The sequence below is a fragment of the Lepidochelys kempii genome, chromosome 10, assembly GCF_965140285.1.
Source record: "Lepidochelys kempii isolate rLepKem1 chromosome 10, rLepKem1.hap1, whole genome shotgun sequence".
Classification (NCBI taxonomy): Eukaryota; Metazoa; Chordata; order Testudines; family Cheloniidae; genus Lepidochelys; species Lepidochelys kempii.
The window spans coordinates 67956039-67972360 of record NC_136389.1 but is presented as its reverse complement, the minus strand read 5'-3'; the positions used below and the strand labels follow the sequence as shown (position 1 = coordinate 67972360).

At 38.2% G+C, this 16322-nt stretch overlaps 1 protein-coding gene across 6 annotated transcripts in view; it reads right to left on the bottom strand.

Moving 5' to 3' along the window:
* Nucleotides 1-16322, bottom strand: part of EFL1 (elongation factor like GTPase 1) — a 155480-nt gene that overhangs the window by 99604 nt on the left and 39554 nt on the right. For all 6 annotated transcript variants that reach the window (XM_073304081.2, XM_073304079.2, XM_073304078.2 and 3 more), the window contains 3 exons: nt 6413-6564; nt 5177-5352; nt 601-736 (listed from right to left, as the gene is read on the bottom strand). In XM_073304081.2, coding sequence (XP_073160182.1) covers nt 601-736; nt 5177-5352; nt 6413-6564 — 464 coding nt within the window. The remainder of the gene's footprint in view (nt 1-600; nt 737-5176; nt 5353-6412; nt 6565-16322) is intronic.

Here is a 16322-nt window from a genome sequence, read left to right as displayed (position 1 = left end):
TTATTTATCCTTCAAAGAGTTAAGGGCGGGGGCAGGGAGAGAAGTGTGAGAATTTGTCACAGGCATAAGAACGTTTCTTAGCTATCACTGGTCTGAGATGAGGATTTGAAAAGTTTAGTGGTTGGGAAGAATCTGTATTGCTCGAAAGTATTTCCGGAATTGACAGGTTGGGAGATAATCAACCTTAAAAATCACAATTATTTCCAAATACCATATTGATTAACTACCGTCTTACCCCCTCAAAAAAGTCAATGATGATATGATTTTAGCAACCAGTATCAAACAGACATTACAATATGCGTGTAAGCACTTTGGGGGAAGAAATATGTAGTTTTATGATTTGTATACAAAAGCTAACACAATGGACACCGATCCTGATAATGGCCTCTCGATGCTACCAAACCACAACACAAATATTGCAATTAAAATGGCCTAGTCCTTTTTCATCTTCAATTCACTTAAACTATGAAGTTCAAAGTTTTAAGTGAATATTTATTTCTTATAGACTTAAATCACATCTGAAGGATTTCTACATCTTTTATATACTGAATGACCTCAGGATTCAAGGCTCTATTAACTGAACCATTAACACAGTCCTACCTAGAACATTGCCTGAAGGCACTTCTTCTAGATCCTCCAGTCCTCTTCCCATCAGCAAATAGAGATTCTCTAATGTACAGCAAGCCATGTGAGGTACTGATGGCAGATCATCTGCAGCAGAACAACCTGACGGTAACTAGGTACAGAGAAAAATAATCAATGCTGGATATTTATCTCTAAGTAACTGCTATTAACTTGGTTCTGAAGTGACTCTAGAACTCCAGAACTGAAAACAAATACATACCTAAAGCATTTTTAGTTTAACAAAGTTATCTGTCAGAAGAAATTCTGATAAAATAATTTGATTAACACTGATTTCTAATGACAGGTTTCAGAGTAACAGCCGTGTTAGTCTGTATTCGCAAAAAGAAAAGGAGTACTTGTGGCACCTTAGAGACTAACCAATTTATTTGAGCATGAGCTTTCGTGAGCTACAGCTCACTTCATCGGATGCATCCGATGAAGTGAGCTGTAGCTCACGAAAGCTCATGCTCAAATAAATTGGTTAGTCTCTAAGGTGCCACAAGTACTCCTTTTCTTTTTACTGATTTCTAAATCAAACTTGTGAGGAAACAGAGTTCATACAGGGAACCCATGAAAAATTACTGTTAGAATGACATAGTAGCAAGAGTATAATGTGATTTGTTACTTTGATTAATTTTTAGCTCCGAACATATTTTATTTTAAGGGTAACAGATATTTTCATAAGTAAAAAATTAGCTTTTATGAACACAGTTCCAAAATACCAAAAGCCAAAATTGATCACAATTCATTAACTAGTATTTTCCCCTGCAAAGGGAAACATTTCCTTCCTAATCATTTTCTTGAGATCTTCTAATGGTCTAGATATTGGAGTTAGCAGTGGAGACAGTACTCAAACTATTTTGACAACATTAACTCTAAATATATGTAACGAGATTGTTGGCTCAACACAGTCAGCTGAAACTTCAAAAACAGTCAAAAACACCTTCACAGCAACATACTTGCAACATGACATTAGACTATAAGGATATAGTGGGTGCCAGAGTAATGGAGTCTGGACTCAAGCATCAGGGGGTAGCCGTGTTAGTCTGTATCCACAAAAACAACAAGGAGTCCGGTGGCACCTTAAAGACCAACAGATTTATTTGAGCACAAGCTTTTGTGGGTAAAAACCCCACTTCTTCAGATGCATGAAGTGAAAATTATGGATGCAGACATAAATATACTGGCACATGAAGAGTTACCTCACAAGTGGAGAACCAGTGTTGACAGGGCCAATTCGATCAGGATTGATGTAGTCCACTGCCAATAATAGATGAGAAAAGGAGTACTTGTGGCACCTTAGAGACTAACCAACATGGCTGTTACTCTGAAACCAATAATAGATGAGGTGTCAATTCCAGGAGAGGCAAAGCTGCTTTTGTAATGAGCCAGCCACCCCCAGTCCCTATTCAAGCCCAAATTCATTCAATTTGCAAATTAATTTTAGTTCTGCTGTTTTGCAAATTTAACACCATTAATTTGGGCTTGAATAGGGACTGAAGAAGTGGGGTTTTTACCCATGAAAGCTTATGCTCAAATAAATCTGTTAGTCTTTAAGGTACCACCAGACTCCTCGTAGTCTGGACTGGATTAGAAGATCCTGAAGAAGAAAGTTACCAAATAGGAAAAGTTTCACATTTTGTCTTCCATCTTTTGTGTCAGTCCAGACAGTATTTATGAAATAGAAGGGAACGATTAGTGTTAACAATGCACGCAAGATGTCCACAGAAGCCAAATTTTCAAGTGACCTCTAATTTGGGGTGTCTAACTTCAGTCATGTAAAGCCTGTGTTTTGTAAGTCCAGAGCACTAACAATTCCAACTTTAACTAAAGTCAGTATGAGTTTCAAAAGCTCAGCACTTCTGAAAATTAGGCTATAGCTGTCTGGCACTGAACAACCAAAATTAGCTGTCACTTTTGAAAATTCAGGCCTAATTCTATAATGCATTAAAGCATGAAATGAAGCTCAAGTAGTTACATTAAATATCAAAAAACACGTGTCCACCTTTTCTGTTCTAGAAGAGACCATTGATCTAGTAGACTGATCTCAAAGATTTTAGTATTTCCTTTCCATTAATGCAGTAAGCCTCTCGGAGGAATTATTTTATCCAATTAGGTAAAATAGACTTGGCAGAGCCCTTGTGCAGAATGAATATACTTTCTGACATTTACGGTCTTGAACCTTCCTAAGATAAATCATGCTCTAGTAATGTACAAACATTCCTGGCTTCTTAAGTCTTACTTGGACAGGACGAAATAGGGTAAAAGGCTTTGTCATGCCTGAAATACAAGGAATTGACTTTTAGTGACAGTGTGGAAGAATCCCGGCACTACCTTATCCAAAATAAAAAATACGATTGCAGCACAGGAATTAAAGTTCACTAACTTGTCTAGCTGAGCAGACATCTATTAGAAACAAAACTCTGACAAATCAACTGGGCTCTCTTCCAGAGTTTCAAAGCCTCTCGGAATGCCTTCTAAGGAACATGTCATCATGCTCCCTGCTAGGAGATGGGGAAATGCTAATGAGCAAACAGGGTGGAGGGTGAGAGGAAATGGAGCACAGTTTGGCTTTGAAAGGTGAAGAGCTGGAAGGAATACAAGAAAGAATGCAAGTGTGGGAGACTCCTCTAGTTTCCTCCCAATGAGCATCTATGCCACTGAAGGAGGATCACAGCACGGATGACCTGAAAGCCATTCATACCTCCCTCAAAGGCAGCTTAGTCAGATGCACATTATTGGATATCCAAACCCAAAAGGTGATCCTCTTAAAAAAGATCTTAGCTGTTTTTGAAAAAGCAACAAAATCAATTTGGCATAATTTAACAGAAAAAGGAATTTAGAAACATCACAGTAACCTTCATAATACTTACTTAATATACGCACTAACTTAAAACCTCCTGCTATAGCATCCAAAAAAAAATCCCCCAACAGATGCTACCCATTACAAAGTAGTTTTTTTTATTTATTCTGCATTCAAAACTTAGGTCAGTTCTTCTGTCTGTGCCTGTGTGTCACAATCCAATTATAAAATATGAATTTGCATACCGAAATATAGATTCTAGCAATTCACTGAAGCTAACAGTAAATATATACGTTTTAAGTAAATTCTGTGTATGTGCAAGTGTGTGTTCAGATAGTGCCTGTGTGTGTTCTGTATGACAACATCTACATCAAATTCTATTTTTACCTTTCCGAATTTCATATTAAATTCAACCAAAATTTATTGAAATGTATGCATTTATCACAAATCTTTATGCATTCATCTGAAAGTACAGCACAAAACTGAGCACTCTTCACTAGCCTGAAATTAAACCAAGATACTTTGTGCACATTAAGTTTTAATTAGTCAGCTGTCCCTTCCTCCTCATAAAGGTGACCTGCAAAGAAAAAAGAACTTGGACTTATGTTCTATCTTGATAAAGAAGCAGAGAAAGTTCAGAATATTCACCTCCCACACACAACTTTTTTCTTCCTGCTTATATTTTACATTAGAAATTCAGGTTCTGTCTAGCTTGAAAGACTCCGAGATGACTGCAGAACTAGTGAACTAAATGACCTTACCAAAGTCAAAAGAGTGGAAGTTGAGTAACTGAGAAAAGAATTTTTAGCCAGAGCAAAACTAGACATGATGAGAAGTGAATTGTCTGATATTCCTAAAGGTAAAAAACACCAAAAATGAAAAAACTTTACACAAAAATTTTCAGGCTCTTTATCATTATGAAGCAGCTAAAAAAGGCACAGGCTCAAATTCTTTGAAATCCTTTGCAGGTCATCTTTAAGCTACCCTACTGGCTTAGTTCTAACATATAGAAAAGGCTAACTGTTATAGTCATCAAGCTAAGGTTTATTATCTGATTTTTTCCAGTAAAATCAAAGGGTGATCCACTATGAATTGATGAGCTCAAATTAAAAAAAATAAAATAAAATCACAGCTGTAGATTTTTGTGGAATAACTACATAAACCCTACCCTAGAGCGTAGTCTGGTTCTCCCATAAGAACTAGGACCCAATCACACATCCATAAAAAGGCATCTCTTACATACTAGGCAAAATCCCATCTTTCATAGATTAACGTTCAGAAATCCTGATTTAAAACCTCCAAAACTTAAGTGATAGCAATGAGTTGGCATTTAGACAACATACAACAACATTCAGATACAAGCCAATTGATTAAAATAGTCACATTATTACAAGTCACATGAAAAAATAGCTAATATAACACACACACTATGCATAGATTTTATATACACTCTTAAAACAGGATACACGACATACAAAACCACCAAATTTCCACTCAGAACTACAATGCAAGTGAGACTGATAGCCCCTCATTTTACAATCTATGATTAGGCACATAATGCTTAATTTTGTTATAATAAAAAATAATAAGTAAACTTTTGGTAATTAAGTTTCCTAACTCACTTTGACATTTCTGAAAAAAAAATTACCTGAAATTATTAATTGGTGAACAGCATTTAAAAAGCTGTTTAAGTTATCAATGTTGTGAAACAATCCCAAACTATGTTAACATTTTACTATCACCTCTTACCTTGTTCAAAGATTCAGCAGGATCATATTTTGGTCCCAAAACGAAGATCTTTTGCCCTCTTCGCACCACACCACTGAACACTCTAGCAAAAGCAATGAAAGACTCTTTGTCTGCTTCTTGTTTCACAGTTTTTGGGGCCATGCTCTCTGTTTGACTAGTGAGCTCCTGCTCATCACCTAATCAAAGTTAAAGAATAATGAAATGTTAAAACAGTTTCTGTACCATCTTGAGAAAAAATAATAATGAATCAAAGCGTCCAGTCACTTATGAAGAAATATTAGGAGAAAGCAAGGAACTGCTGTTATGACTCAAGAGTCAGGCCTTATCCACACATTTTTTGTTCTGGTATAACCATTTAGGTTAGGGGCAAGATTTTTGTATCAGAATAGTTTTAGCAGTATAACCCCTATGGTGGGCAGAGTTATATTACGATAAAGGTGCCTAACACTAATATAGCTTATTCCCCTCCCACATAGGAATCTCTATCCAGGTATGAAGCACCTTTATACTGAAATAACTGCACCCACACTGGGGGGTTGTACTGGGGGTGAAGGCATACACTGTGTGTGTAGATAAGCCCTCAGACAAAGCATTACTAAGAACCACGGAGCCAAATGTCCCTACCAGATGTTCTTTTAAATAGACAAATTAAATGCTTTTGGGAGGTGAAGGAGATTGGCGGAGACAGTCTGTAAGTAACACCACTACCATTAGGGATTAACCTTTTCATTTATTTAAAAGTCCATCATGCATACTTAACAGGCTATAACCACACTCAGGTTAAAGATAATAGCGATTGACTAATTTGATTGGTTATTTGCTCCAACCACTCCCACTCCTTCCCTTATACTCTTCTTCACCTCATCCTCACTCCATCTGGCCTCGAGGCTCCTCTCTTTCCTTCCCTTCCTTTTCATCCCTGCCCTACCCTCTTACCCACCTCCCTTGTCTTTCCATCTAGTTAATCCCACATCTAGAACATTTAAAAAATGAAACAAATACCTAATATGGTATCTGCAAACCATCACTCTGTTTGTGTATATATCCCTTTGTCTTGTCTATTTAGATTGTAAATTCTTCAGGGAGGTAGTCTCTCCAATTCTATGTTTGTACAGTGCATACCCAGCACAATCAGGTCCTGTTCTCAGCTGATCCCCAAGCACTACTGTAATAAAAGCAGAGTATCTCCCCATAAGAAAAATGGATGACAAAAGACAGTCCTGTGAAATACTGTACCTTTTGTCTCACCAGTCTTCACAGTCAATTCAGATTCATTTCCAGAAAGGGCCTGTTCTGGTAGCTCTTGTCCTTGACTGGCTATCAATTTTTCTGCATGTCTTTGTCTTGCAAGCTCACGTCTTTGAGCAATTTCTTCTTGTGTTAAAGGCCTATATTCCATTTGAAATCATTAACATTTGGAAATACCATTCATTTTCCAATAAATACAAAGTAACTGAAATATTATGTCTTAGAGAAACAAAACTGAACTTAAATTTCCCAAAAAATTTCAAGGTTTGTTAGTGAAGTATTTCCGGCAGTTTTTAAGGCAGTAATAAAATATCCCATTCTTCTGCTAAATCCAGGAGGAATCTATTATGCTACATTTCTGCTGATACTTGTGGTGTTAAAACAAACCCATCACATGTGTAATTGTTCTAGGAATTATCACTCTTTTGGTGAATAGTGACTTGATAACAGTCATGATAACTAGAATCACAAGCTAGTATGCTACACTAGTAGCGGAGAATAAAATGGAGTAAGTGTGCAGTTTAGAAATATTTAAACCACACTAACTTCGAACAAATTGCAAGAAAAATTACCATCTATCAGTGAATACATTCATTTTAGATTACTTGTACTACTTTTGGCATTTAAATTTATTTCTCTAAGCCAATATTGGAAGCTACCCAGAGCAGAGAAAAGATTTTGTTTGGTTTACCTGCCCTCTAAGCTAGTATCTACCCTAAATAGCATGTGAAACCATTTACTTTAATGAGCTGAACAGGAAACAGTGAAGGAACAGCTTAAAAAAAATTCCTAACAAATATGCAGAGTGAAATCCTGGCTTCACTGAAGTCAACGGCAGTTTTACCAACGACATCAATGGAACCAGGATCTTACTTCCTGTATTTCATACACCAATTCACTGGTTACTTCTACCTTACACTAATCAAAATTAATTCCTATCCAAAATAACTGCATCTTATGTGTCTTGTGGAGCAAAGGAATTGTGTTTAAACAGCCAAAGAGAATTTTAATATTCCCTTTCCTAAAAAAAAACAAACAAACAAAAAAAAACCACAACCTATATTTCAAACAAAAACAAATGTACTAAGTCACAAGCACAATAACCAGGAAAAAAAACTAGATTTAAAGAACTTAACAACAAGATTAGCTAGCCCTGAGGGAACCTGATCTTTATCATTTTTAAATTTTCCTTAGCAGCATAATTCCTTCCAAAAGGTAATATAGGTAGAATTCCTTCTAAATACAATAATAAATTTTTTCTCAGACATTTTCATTGCATGTCAATGGCTTATTTTAAATTTACTTTTAAATTATCTGTGCATTTTTCAAAATCTGGCCATAAATAAAACTTGTGATATGAGGCACTCAAATATGTGAAGGCCATATAAACACTTAATTTCAGTCCAACCACAGTTGCTCCCAGAACACCTTCCATTAGCTTCCCCTCTGTGATGGCTAATCTGTGAGTGTACCTGTGATCTGTTCCGTGAGCAGTTTCCAAGTGACAGGTCTCTGCCTGAACTCCTTCCAGAGTGGAACTCTGCAGTTCATTAGGTTGTAACCATCCCTATTCCCACTGTACCACCAGAGTTACAGGGTAAGTGGTACTTTATACCTCCCTGTAATCTCTCATGAGGGCATCCTCAGATGACAGGTTTTGCTACCTTCACCTCTTTCAGGGTGGAACCCACAGTTCTACCAGTCTCCAACTGGATCATGGGATAGCAGTCCCCATTTCCAACTGTGTTAACAGGGCTGGCCCAACTTTAGTTGTTAACCGCCAGATGCTTCTATCCAGGAGCATATGACTAGTGGCTGATTAAAGTGATTCAAAACAGCTCCTTCCAAACAGATGTACTGTCCCTATTCTCAGAGGTCCATGGCAAACAGAGAAAAGGGTGAAGACACAAAAGATCTACATGTCTGGGTCCCACCCAAAACTCAAACTCCCTCAAAGCTCAGGTGAGCCCAGTTACCTCACACACATCACACGGAGTTTATGCCTTACTTCCACCTCCCTAGAGTACTGAGCAAGGTATAGAACTATTTCTGGGCAGGGAGAGACAGGCTGCCCTCCTGCACACTCTCTCTCCCCCTGAGCAGCTGCTGGTTGAGCTCCACCTCCTTCATTCTCTTGGCAGAGCTTTTTAAGGGGTTAGTGTTCATCTGATTTTAGGATCTGACCCTGGAAAAAATCAGCCAGGTTAACCTGGCTGGAAACAGGCAGGTAGATAAATAGGTAGGCATTTTCCAATGAACAGCTAACCCACTGTCCTGTTATGGACTGCTGGTATTTTCCCCAGGTGATACACCTTATCTCTGTTATTGGTTCATTTCCTCCTTGTTTTCAGCTAACAGCCTTCTTTGATTTAACTTCATGAAGTCAGACAAAAAAAAATCAAACAGGTAAAATGAAGTACACATAATATTCATACAAAACACTACAGAACTCCCTCATCCTTCCTATTATAGGACAACATTCAATTCAAAGTCCTCCTCGAATTCAAGGCCCCACATAATTTGCCCCCATTTAGATCTCTGCTCTCATTTCCTCTTAGTCTGTACATCTTCAAATCCTATTGTCTTTCTTTCCTTTTTTCCTCTTCCTTTGTGGTTCACAGTCTTTATCATGCTACCCCATAAGCTGGGAAGATTCTCTCTTTTCTTGTCCACCTATCACCTTTCCTCTTCTTCACAGCTTCTGATAGTACTTCCAATATTGTCCTCATAAATCGTTCCATTTCCTCAACTATTGAGGCATGTCTTGTCTTGGTTTTTCCAAAGGAAAAAATCTCTTTAGGGCATTTTGTAAACATACAAATAGTAATGTAAACATGTTTAGGGCATTTTGTAAACATGTACATTTATGGAAATTATATAAATGACTTTTAATATTACTATGATGTGTATACCAGGTCCTCCATACCTGATGGTGAATGGCTTTGAAATTTAATGCTGCAAAATACACTGCTGTTAAGAGAAGGTTTCTGTTATATCTGATGTTGAAAAAAATAAAGCAAAAGCCACACGGAAACTTGAACAAAAATATAAGACTGTCCTAGTCACCTTAAAACCGATTCAGATTTTTCTCCCACCCCCAATTCTCTCTCCACCAACTTCTCTTCACTGAAAGATAGGTCACACAAAGTGTTAAGAATAACTAGACAATAAGCGAAAATTTTACCGGACCAGTATGGTGAAAGCTGGGAAACTAATAATCCCCTCTTTAAACTGCTAAAAAGAAGAGGAAAATGACAAATGAAGGTCATGACACACTACAAATCTGTAACACAGATGTTTCAACAGGCACAAAGAGGTGGTTTAAAACTTTGTAGACCCTAATATCATGCCCGGAGAACAGGAGATCCTAAGGTTCGGGATCATTACTTTAAGGAATTGCATTTTCCATGAAAAATGGATGAAGGGTCCACCCAAACTGATATTCAAGCCTCAAGAGAAGCTTACTTTTTGCTCATGTGTTTCCACTATTAAATCCTCACACGTAACTTTCTTTTTAAGATAAATACTGTACTAAATGTTAACAGTTCTTTCTGAGAGACCGCATAGCTCAACAACTATCACGGCCCAAATAAATCCACTTTGTTGTCCCCCTCCTTAATTTTGAATTTTCAAGCTGACAACTGCTGACATCGTCTCAATCAAACAGCAACCTTACGGATTTTTACACTTTAATAGATATTTACAACTTGAACTACATCTTAAAGATTTTCCCCTAAAATTCAGATTAGTGAAGTAATATACTATTTGTGATATTGTTTATATATTTTAAGGTTCATTTACTCTCTCACTGTAGGCAAATCTTTAATGTTATGCTATGATGATAATTACCAATTATTTATTAGAAATATATCCCATCATAATGCTGCAAAACTGGAGAGAAACTATGGTCAATGGTGGTTGTCATAAATATAAAGGGAAGGGCAAACCCCTTTGAAATCCCTCCTGGCCAGGGGAAAGCTCCTCTCACCTGTAAAGGGTTAAGAAGCTAAAGGTAACCTCGCTGGCACCTGACCAAAATGACCAATGAGGAGACAAGATACTTTCAAAAGCTGGGAGGAGGGAGAGAAACAAAGGGTCTGTGTGTTTGTCTATATGCTGGTTTCTACCGGGGACAGACCAGGAATGGAGTCTTAGAACTTTTAGTAAGTAATCTAGCTAGGTATGTGTTAGATTATGATTTCTTTAAATGGCTGAGAAAAGAATTGTGCTGAATAGAATAACTATTTCTGTCTGTGTATCTTTTTTGTAACTTAAGGTTTTGCCTAGAGGGGTTCTCTATGTTTTTGAATCTAATTACCCTGTAAGATATCTACCATCCTGATTTTACAGGGGGGATTTATTTATTTCTATTTACTACTATTTTTATTAAAAGTCTTCTTGTAAGAAAACTGAATGCTTTTTCATTGTTCTCAGATCCAAGGGTTTGGGTCTGTGGTCACCTATGCAAATTGGTGAGGCTTTTTATCCAACATTTCCCAGGAAAGGGGGCGTGCAAGTGTTGGGAGGACTGTTCATTGTTCTTAAGATCCAAGGGTCTGGGTCTGTAGTCACCTAGGCCAATTGGTGAGGCTTTTTACCAAACCTTGTCCAGGAAGTGGGGTGCAAGGTTTTGGGAAGTATTTTGGGGGGAAAGACGCGTCCAAACAGCTCTTCCCCAGTAACCAGTATTAGTTTGGTGGTGGTAGCGACCAATCCAAGGACAACGGGTGGAATATTTTGTACCTTGGGGAAGTTTTGACCTAAGCTGGTAAAGATAAGCTTAGGAGGTTTTTCATGCAGGTCCCCACATCTGTACCCTAGAGTTCAGAGTGGGGGAGGAACCTTGACAGTGGTGGTAAAGGGAAAAAAGGAAAGAATGGACAAAACAAAGAGGTGGAATACCTCCAGTTAAATACTGGCTTATATTTCAACTCCGGAAGCAAATAATAATATCTAGTTAAGATTAAAGGGGCAACACATACACAACCCTAATTCTATTAATGTTTTAGTGCCAAGCTGTGCATCATGAAGAATCACTTCAAAGCCATAATGGTACTTGACCAAAGTATGTCATAACAAATCTTGATATCACACATGCCCGTAACTAATTTTGTTTTGTTTGGGTAACATTTTAGGATTTACTGGTAGAATTTAGCTAGTGAGACTCCCAGTTCAGAAAAAACAACGAGGAGTTCTTGTGGCACCTTAGAGACAAACCAATTTATTTGGGTATAAGCTTTCGTGGGCTAGAACCTACTTCATCAGATGCATGGAGTGGAAAATACAGGAGCAGGTAGGTATAAATACATGAAAAGATGGGAGTTGCCTTACCAAGTGTGAGGTCAGTCTAACGAGACAATTGAATTAACAGTAGGATACCAAGGGAGGAAAAATAACTTTGGTAGTGGTAATGAGAGCGGCCCATTTCAAACCCTTGACAAGAAGGTGTGAGTAACAGTAGGGGGAAATTAGTATGGGGGAAATTGGGTTTAGGTTTTGTAATGACCTAACCACTCCCAGTCTTTATTCAGGCCTAATGTGATGGTGTCCAGTTTGCAAATTAATTCCAGTTCTACAGTTTCATGTTGGAGTCTGTTTAAGTTTTTTTGTTGAAGAGTTGCCACTTTTAGGTCTGTTATTGAGTGACCAAGGAGATTGAAGTGTTCTCCTACTGGTTTTTTAATGTTATAATTCCTGATGTCAGACTTGTGTCCATTTATTCTTTTGGGTAGAGACTGTCCAGACACAAGGAGCCACAAGGACTCCTCATTGTTTTTGCTGATACAGACTAACACAGCTACCACTCTGAAACCAGTTCAGAAAAGCACTTAAGCATGTGCGTAAGTCCATCCCTATTCAGGATACCACGTGCTTCAATCATGACTTCAATTAAGTGCTGTCCTGAATAGAGATGGACTTAAGTACATGCTTTAGGCTCCAATTCAGAAAGCACTTAAAGCATTTCTGCATGCTTTATGGATCTGGAGAGAAGTAGAAAGCCTACTCTGAGAAAAGAAAAGGAGTACTTGTGGCACCTTAGAGACTAACCAATTTATTTGAGCATGAGCTTTCGTGAGCTACAGAAAGTGAGAAGAGAGCACTTCACAGGGCAGTTGGGAAAGGAGTGCTCCCATATAGGAGGCAGTTTAGAGGAAAAAAGTTTTCTCTTTCTCCCCCCAATCTGTCCATGAAGAGATTACTCTTCAAATAAACCCACTTTGTTGTGGTCCCCCCCCCCCAAATATTTGAATTTCCAAGCTGACTACTGTTGTGTTTCAACCAAACAGGCAATATTAGGATTTTTACACTTTAACAGATATTTAAAACTTCAAGTACATTTTAAAGATTTTTATTTATATCTAATCTCCACTGGATACATACATAAAAAATTGATTTGATCCAAGAACAAGATGTCACCTTCATTAGCACAGTGCGGGAGCAGAGCTTTATTACAGATTCCAAGAGAAGAATGAAATCTAATGGGTCACTAGCAACACTCCCTGAAACATCTGGTTATCTCTGGAGGGCTTCCAAAAGTACTGCCTACGCCCAACAATATTTAGTTTATTAGAGGTCATCAGATTACAGAGATTATGTGGCATTATTATTCATTATTCTATCTCAAGAATTAAGTAGTCATCTCAATTGATTACATCATATAAGCAGTGATGGAAAGTGAAATTATTTATTGTCAAGTGCATAATTTTTCTTAAAAAAGACTCTACTCCTGTGCTCTAAAAGACAGAACACTGGTAAATTTATGAAAGGCATATTGTTTTCTAATTGAAGTGGTACTTTTTCTATTTTTAAGAAGTTCACATTTTTTGCCGCCAGACTCATAAGTTACATAACTTCTTTGGTACATTTAACCATTTTTAGTTAGCAAACCATTTTGGGGTGGGGCGGTATGGAGTGCAAACACATCTGAATTGCACATTTATTCTAGTGCAGCTTTTTAGACAAAATGATGAGGGGTTCCTAAAAATAAATTTGTCATTTTCCACTCCTGGATTTTCCTGTATAAAGTTTTATTTGCCATGCTTTCTCTATCATTCTCAAGAATACCCTAAATAGGCACAGCTTTAGCTAAGCAAAGAAACATAAGCATGACTGATCAAAGAACATTTCTTCCGAACTAAAATTCCTATTATAAGGTTATTATAAAGTATTAAAAATGGACAGAGATTTGAGTCCATTTGAAAACATATAGCAAATTCTATACAGAACTTCTTAGTAACCTTTGCACAAAGTGAAAATTACAATATGCAGATATTTATCAGCATAGTTCTGTTTTTAAGTTTATGCAGAATGTCATGGGAAGAGGATTTAAAACAGTCAAATGTTCAAAGTCAAAAGACAGAGTGGTTAACAATATGCAAAGAAAAGTCAGTTTGTCTGAAAAGATGAAACCAAAAACAGAGATGATAAAGCAAGAGTAAACAATGCAGATCAGCTTGCGGTGTCCTTCCTTTCCCTTAGTCTTATTTTCTTCTCCTGTTTTTCTAGTTAGTTTAAAATAAAGCAATGGTCCAACCACAACTCAAGAAATAATCACTTGATGCTGGTGTTCTTGCTTGTTATCATCCAGTATCACATCTTCCTTTTTAAAGCAAGCTGACCAAAAAGTCAGAAAAAGAAAGCCTCCATCATCATCTGCCAGTACCCCAAATTCCTCTAAGATCAGGCTTTAAGCCATGGAACACAGAGCACCTACTGAACTCCTCAAGTAGAGAGTCATTCAGTCTAAATGCAAAACAGATCTCTTCAGTTCATCAGGAGAGACAGACTCCTTTTCAGTTCAATTATGATAAATTTAAGAAAAAAATATTTGGTGTGAACAAAAAACACAATTTTGAGATCAAAATAAATGCTACAAATAAAAGAAGTGAGGATGGCTATTTAGGACTCTACTTTTTCTATTTAATATGTAATAGATAGAAGAACACAAAGAGATATTTGCATACATTGTGCCTAACTGGAAAGACCAGTTAGGAAGAAAAGGAGTCGAAAGGTGGCTGGCAATTCTTAAAAGATGTAATACTAGAGGCTCAACATCAAGCTATTCTGATGCAGAGGAAACATAAGAAGAGCCACGGGTGGCCACTGTGGCTGCACAAGGAGCATTTTAGCCATCTAAAAACCAGAAGGGATACATACAGAAAATGGAAGGAGGAGCATGTCATTAAGGAAGTTTACACAGGAAAAGCGCAAGCGTGTAGGGACAAAATCAGGAAAGCCAAGGTAAAGAATAAGTTACAGCTGGCAAGAAGTGTCAGAGACAACAGGAAGGGGGTTCTTCAAATAATAAACTAAACTAAATAATAATAATAAAAGAAAGATCAAGGATGGTGCGGGTCCACTGCTTAATGGAAAAGATGAGCTGGTAACAGAAGATGACAGGAAAGCAGAGCTGCTCAATGTCTACTGTGCTTCAGTCTTCTCACAAAAAACATGTGACCGGACAACTAGCAAAGTTACCATAGACAATAAAGGGGAAGGGATGCAGACAGGGATAAGTAAAGAACACATCAGAGAGCCTCTAACCAATCTGAATGAATTCAAATCAGTGAGGCTCGATTAATTAGCTGAAGAAATCTGGAGCCACTGGCAATAATATTTACAAATTCAATGATGACAGCAGAGGTCCCGGAAGACTGGAGAAGGGCTAACGGAGCGCCCATATTTAAAAAGGAGGAGCTCAGAAACTACAGACCAGTCAGCCTGATTTCGATAGCTGGCAAGCTACTAGAGCAATGCATAAAACATTTAATTTGTGAATACCTGGAGGATGAAGGGGTAATCACCAGCAGCCAGCACGGATTTACCAAGAACAAATCATGCCAAACCAGGTTCATTACCTTCTGTGACAGGGTAACTGATTTGATGGATAGGGGAAATGCAGTGGACATAACATACCTGGACTTCAGCAAGGCTTTTGACAAAGTCCCACATGACATTCTGATAAGCAAGCTGGAGAAATGTGGGCTCAACAGAACTACCATTAAGTGCATACATAATTGGTTAAACAACCACAAAGAGTAACTTTTAATGGAATGATGTCTGACTGGAGGGAGGTCCCAAGTGGGATTCCAAAGGGGTCTGTTCTGGGTCCAGTGTTGTATAACATCTTTATTAATGACCTGGATATAGGTACAGACAGCATACCGATCAAGTTTGCAGATGACACAAAGCTATGCGGGGTTGCCAATATTTTGGAGGATAGAGTTAAAATTAAGAGGGATCATGATAAATTGGAGAGCTGAGCGATAGACAACAAAATGAAATGAAAAACAAAATGTAAAGTGCTATACTTAGAGAAGAAAAAAAAATACACAGCTACAGAATGGGGGAAAATTGGCTTGGCAGCAGCACTGCTGAGAAGGATCTGGGAGTTGTGGCATATCAGCACCTCAACATGAGCCAGCAATGTGATGCCGTTGCAAAAAAAAAAAGGGGGGGGGGGAAGGGGGCAAATTCCATTCTAGGTTGCATTAACAGAGGCATAGCATGCAAGTCATGGGAGGTGACAGTACCACTCTACTCGGTGCTGGTTAGGTCTCAGAAGTCAGGCAGAGTGAGAAGGAGCTCTTGGCTGGTTGCTGGGACTCCATCAGGACAAGGCCCAGAGGTGAGGGCCTAGGGAATTAGAGCAGCAGCATGGCTTAGATAAAGAGACACAGCAACAGCTCCTATCTACAGGGTCTCTAGGCTGGGACCCGGACTGGTGGGTAGCCCCGGGTTCCCCCCACCCTCAGTTAGCTACTGGGGGAAGTGGCCTGGACTTTGAGGCACCCCAAAAGGGGAACTGAAGCCTTTAGTGGGCCAGCAGGAGAGCTGGGGCCTGAAACACCCAGAGAGGGTGAGGACACTACCTCCAGGGGGAAGCCCTGGAGTACAG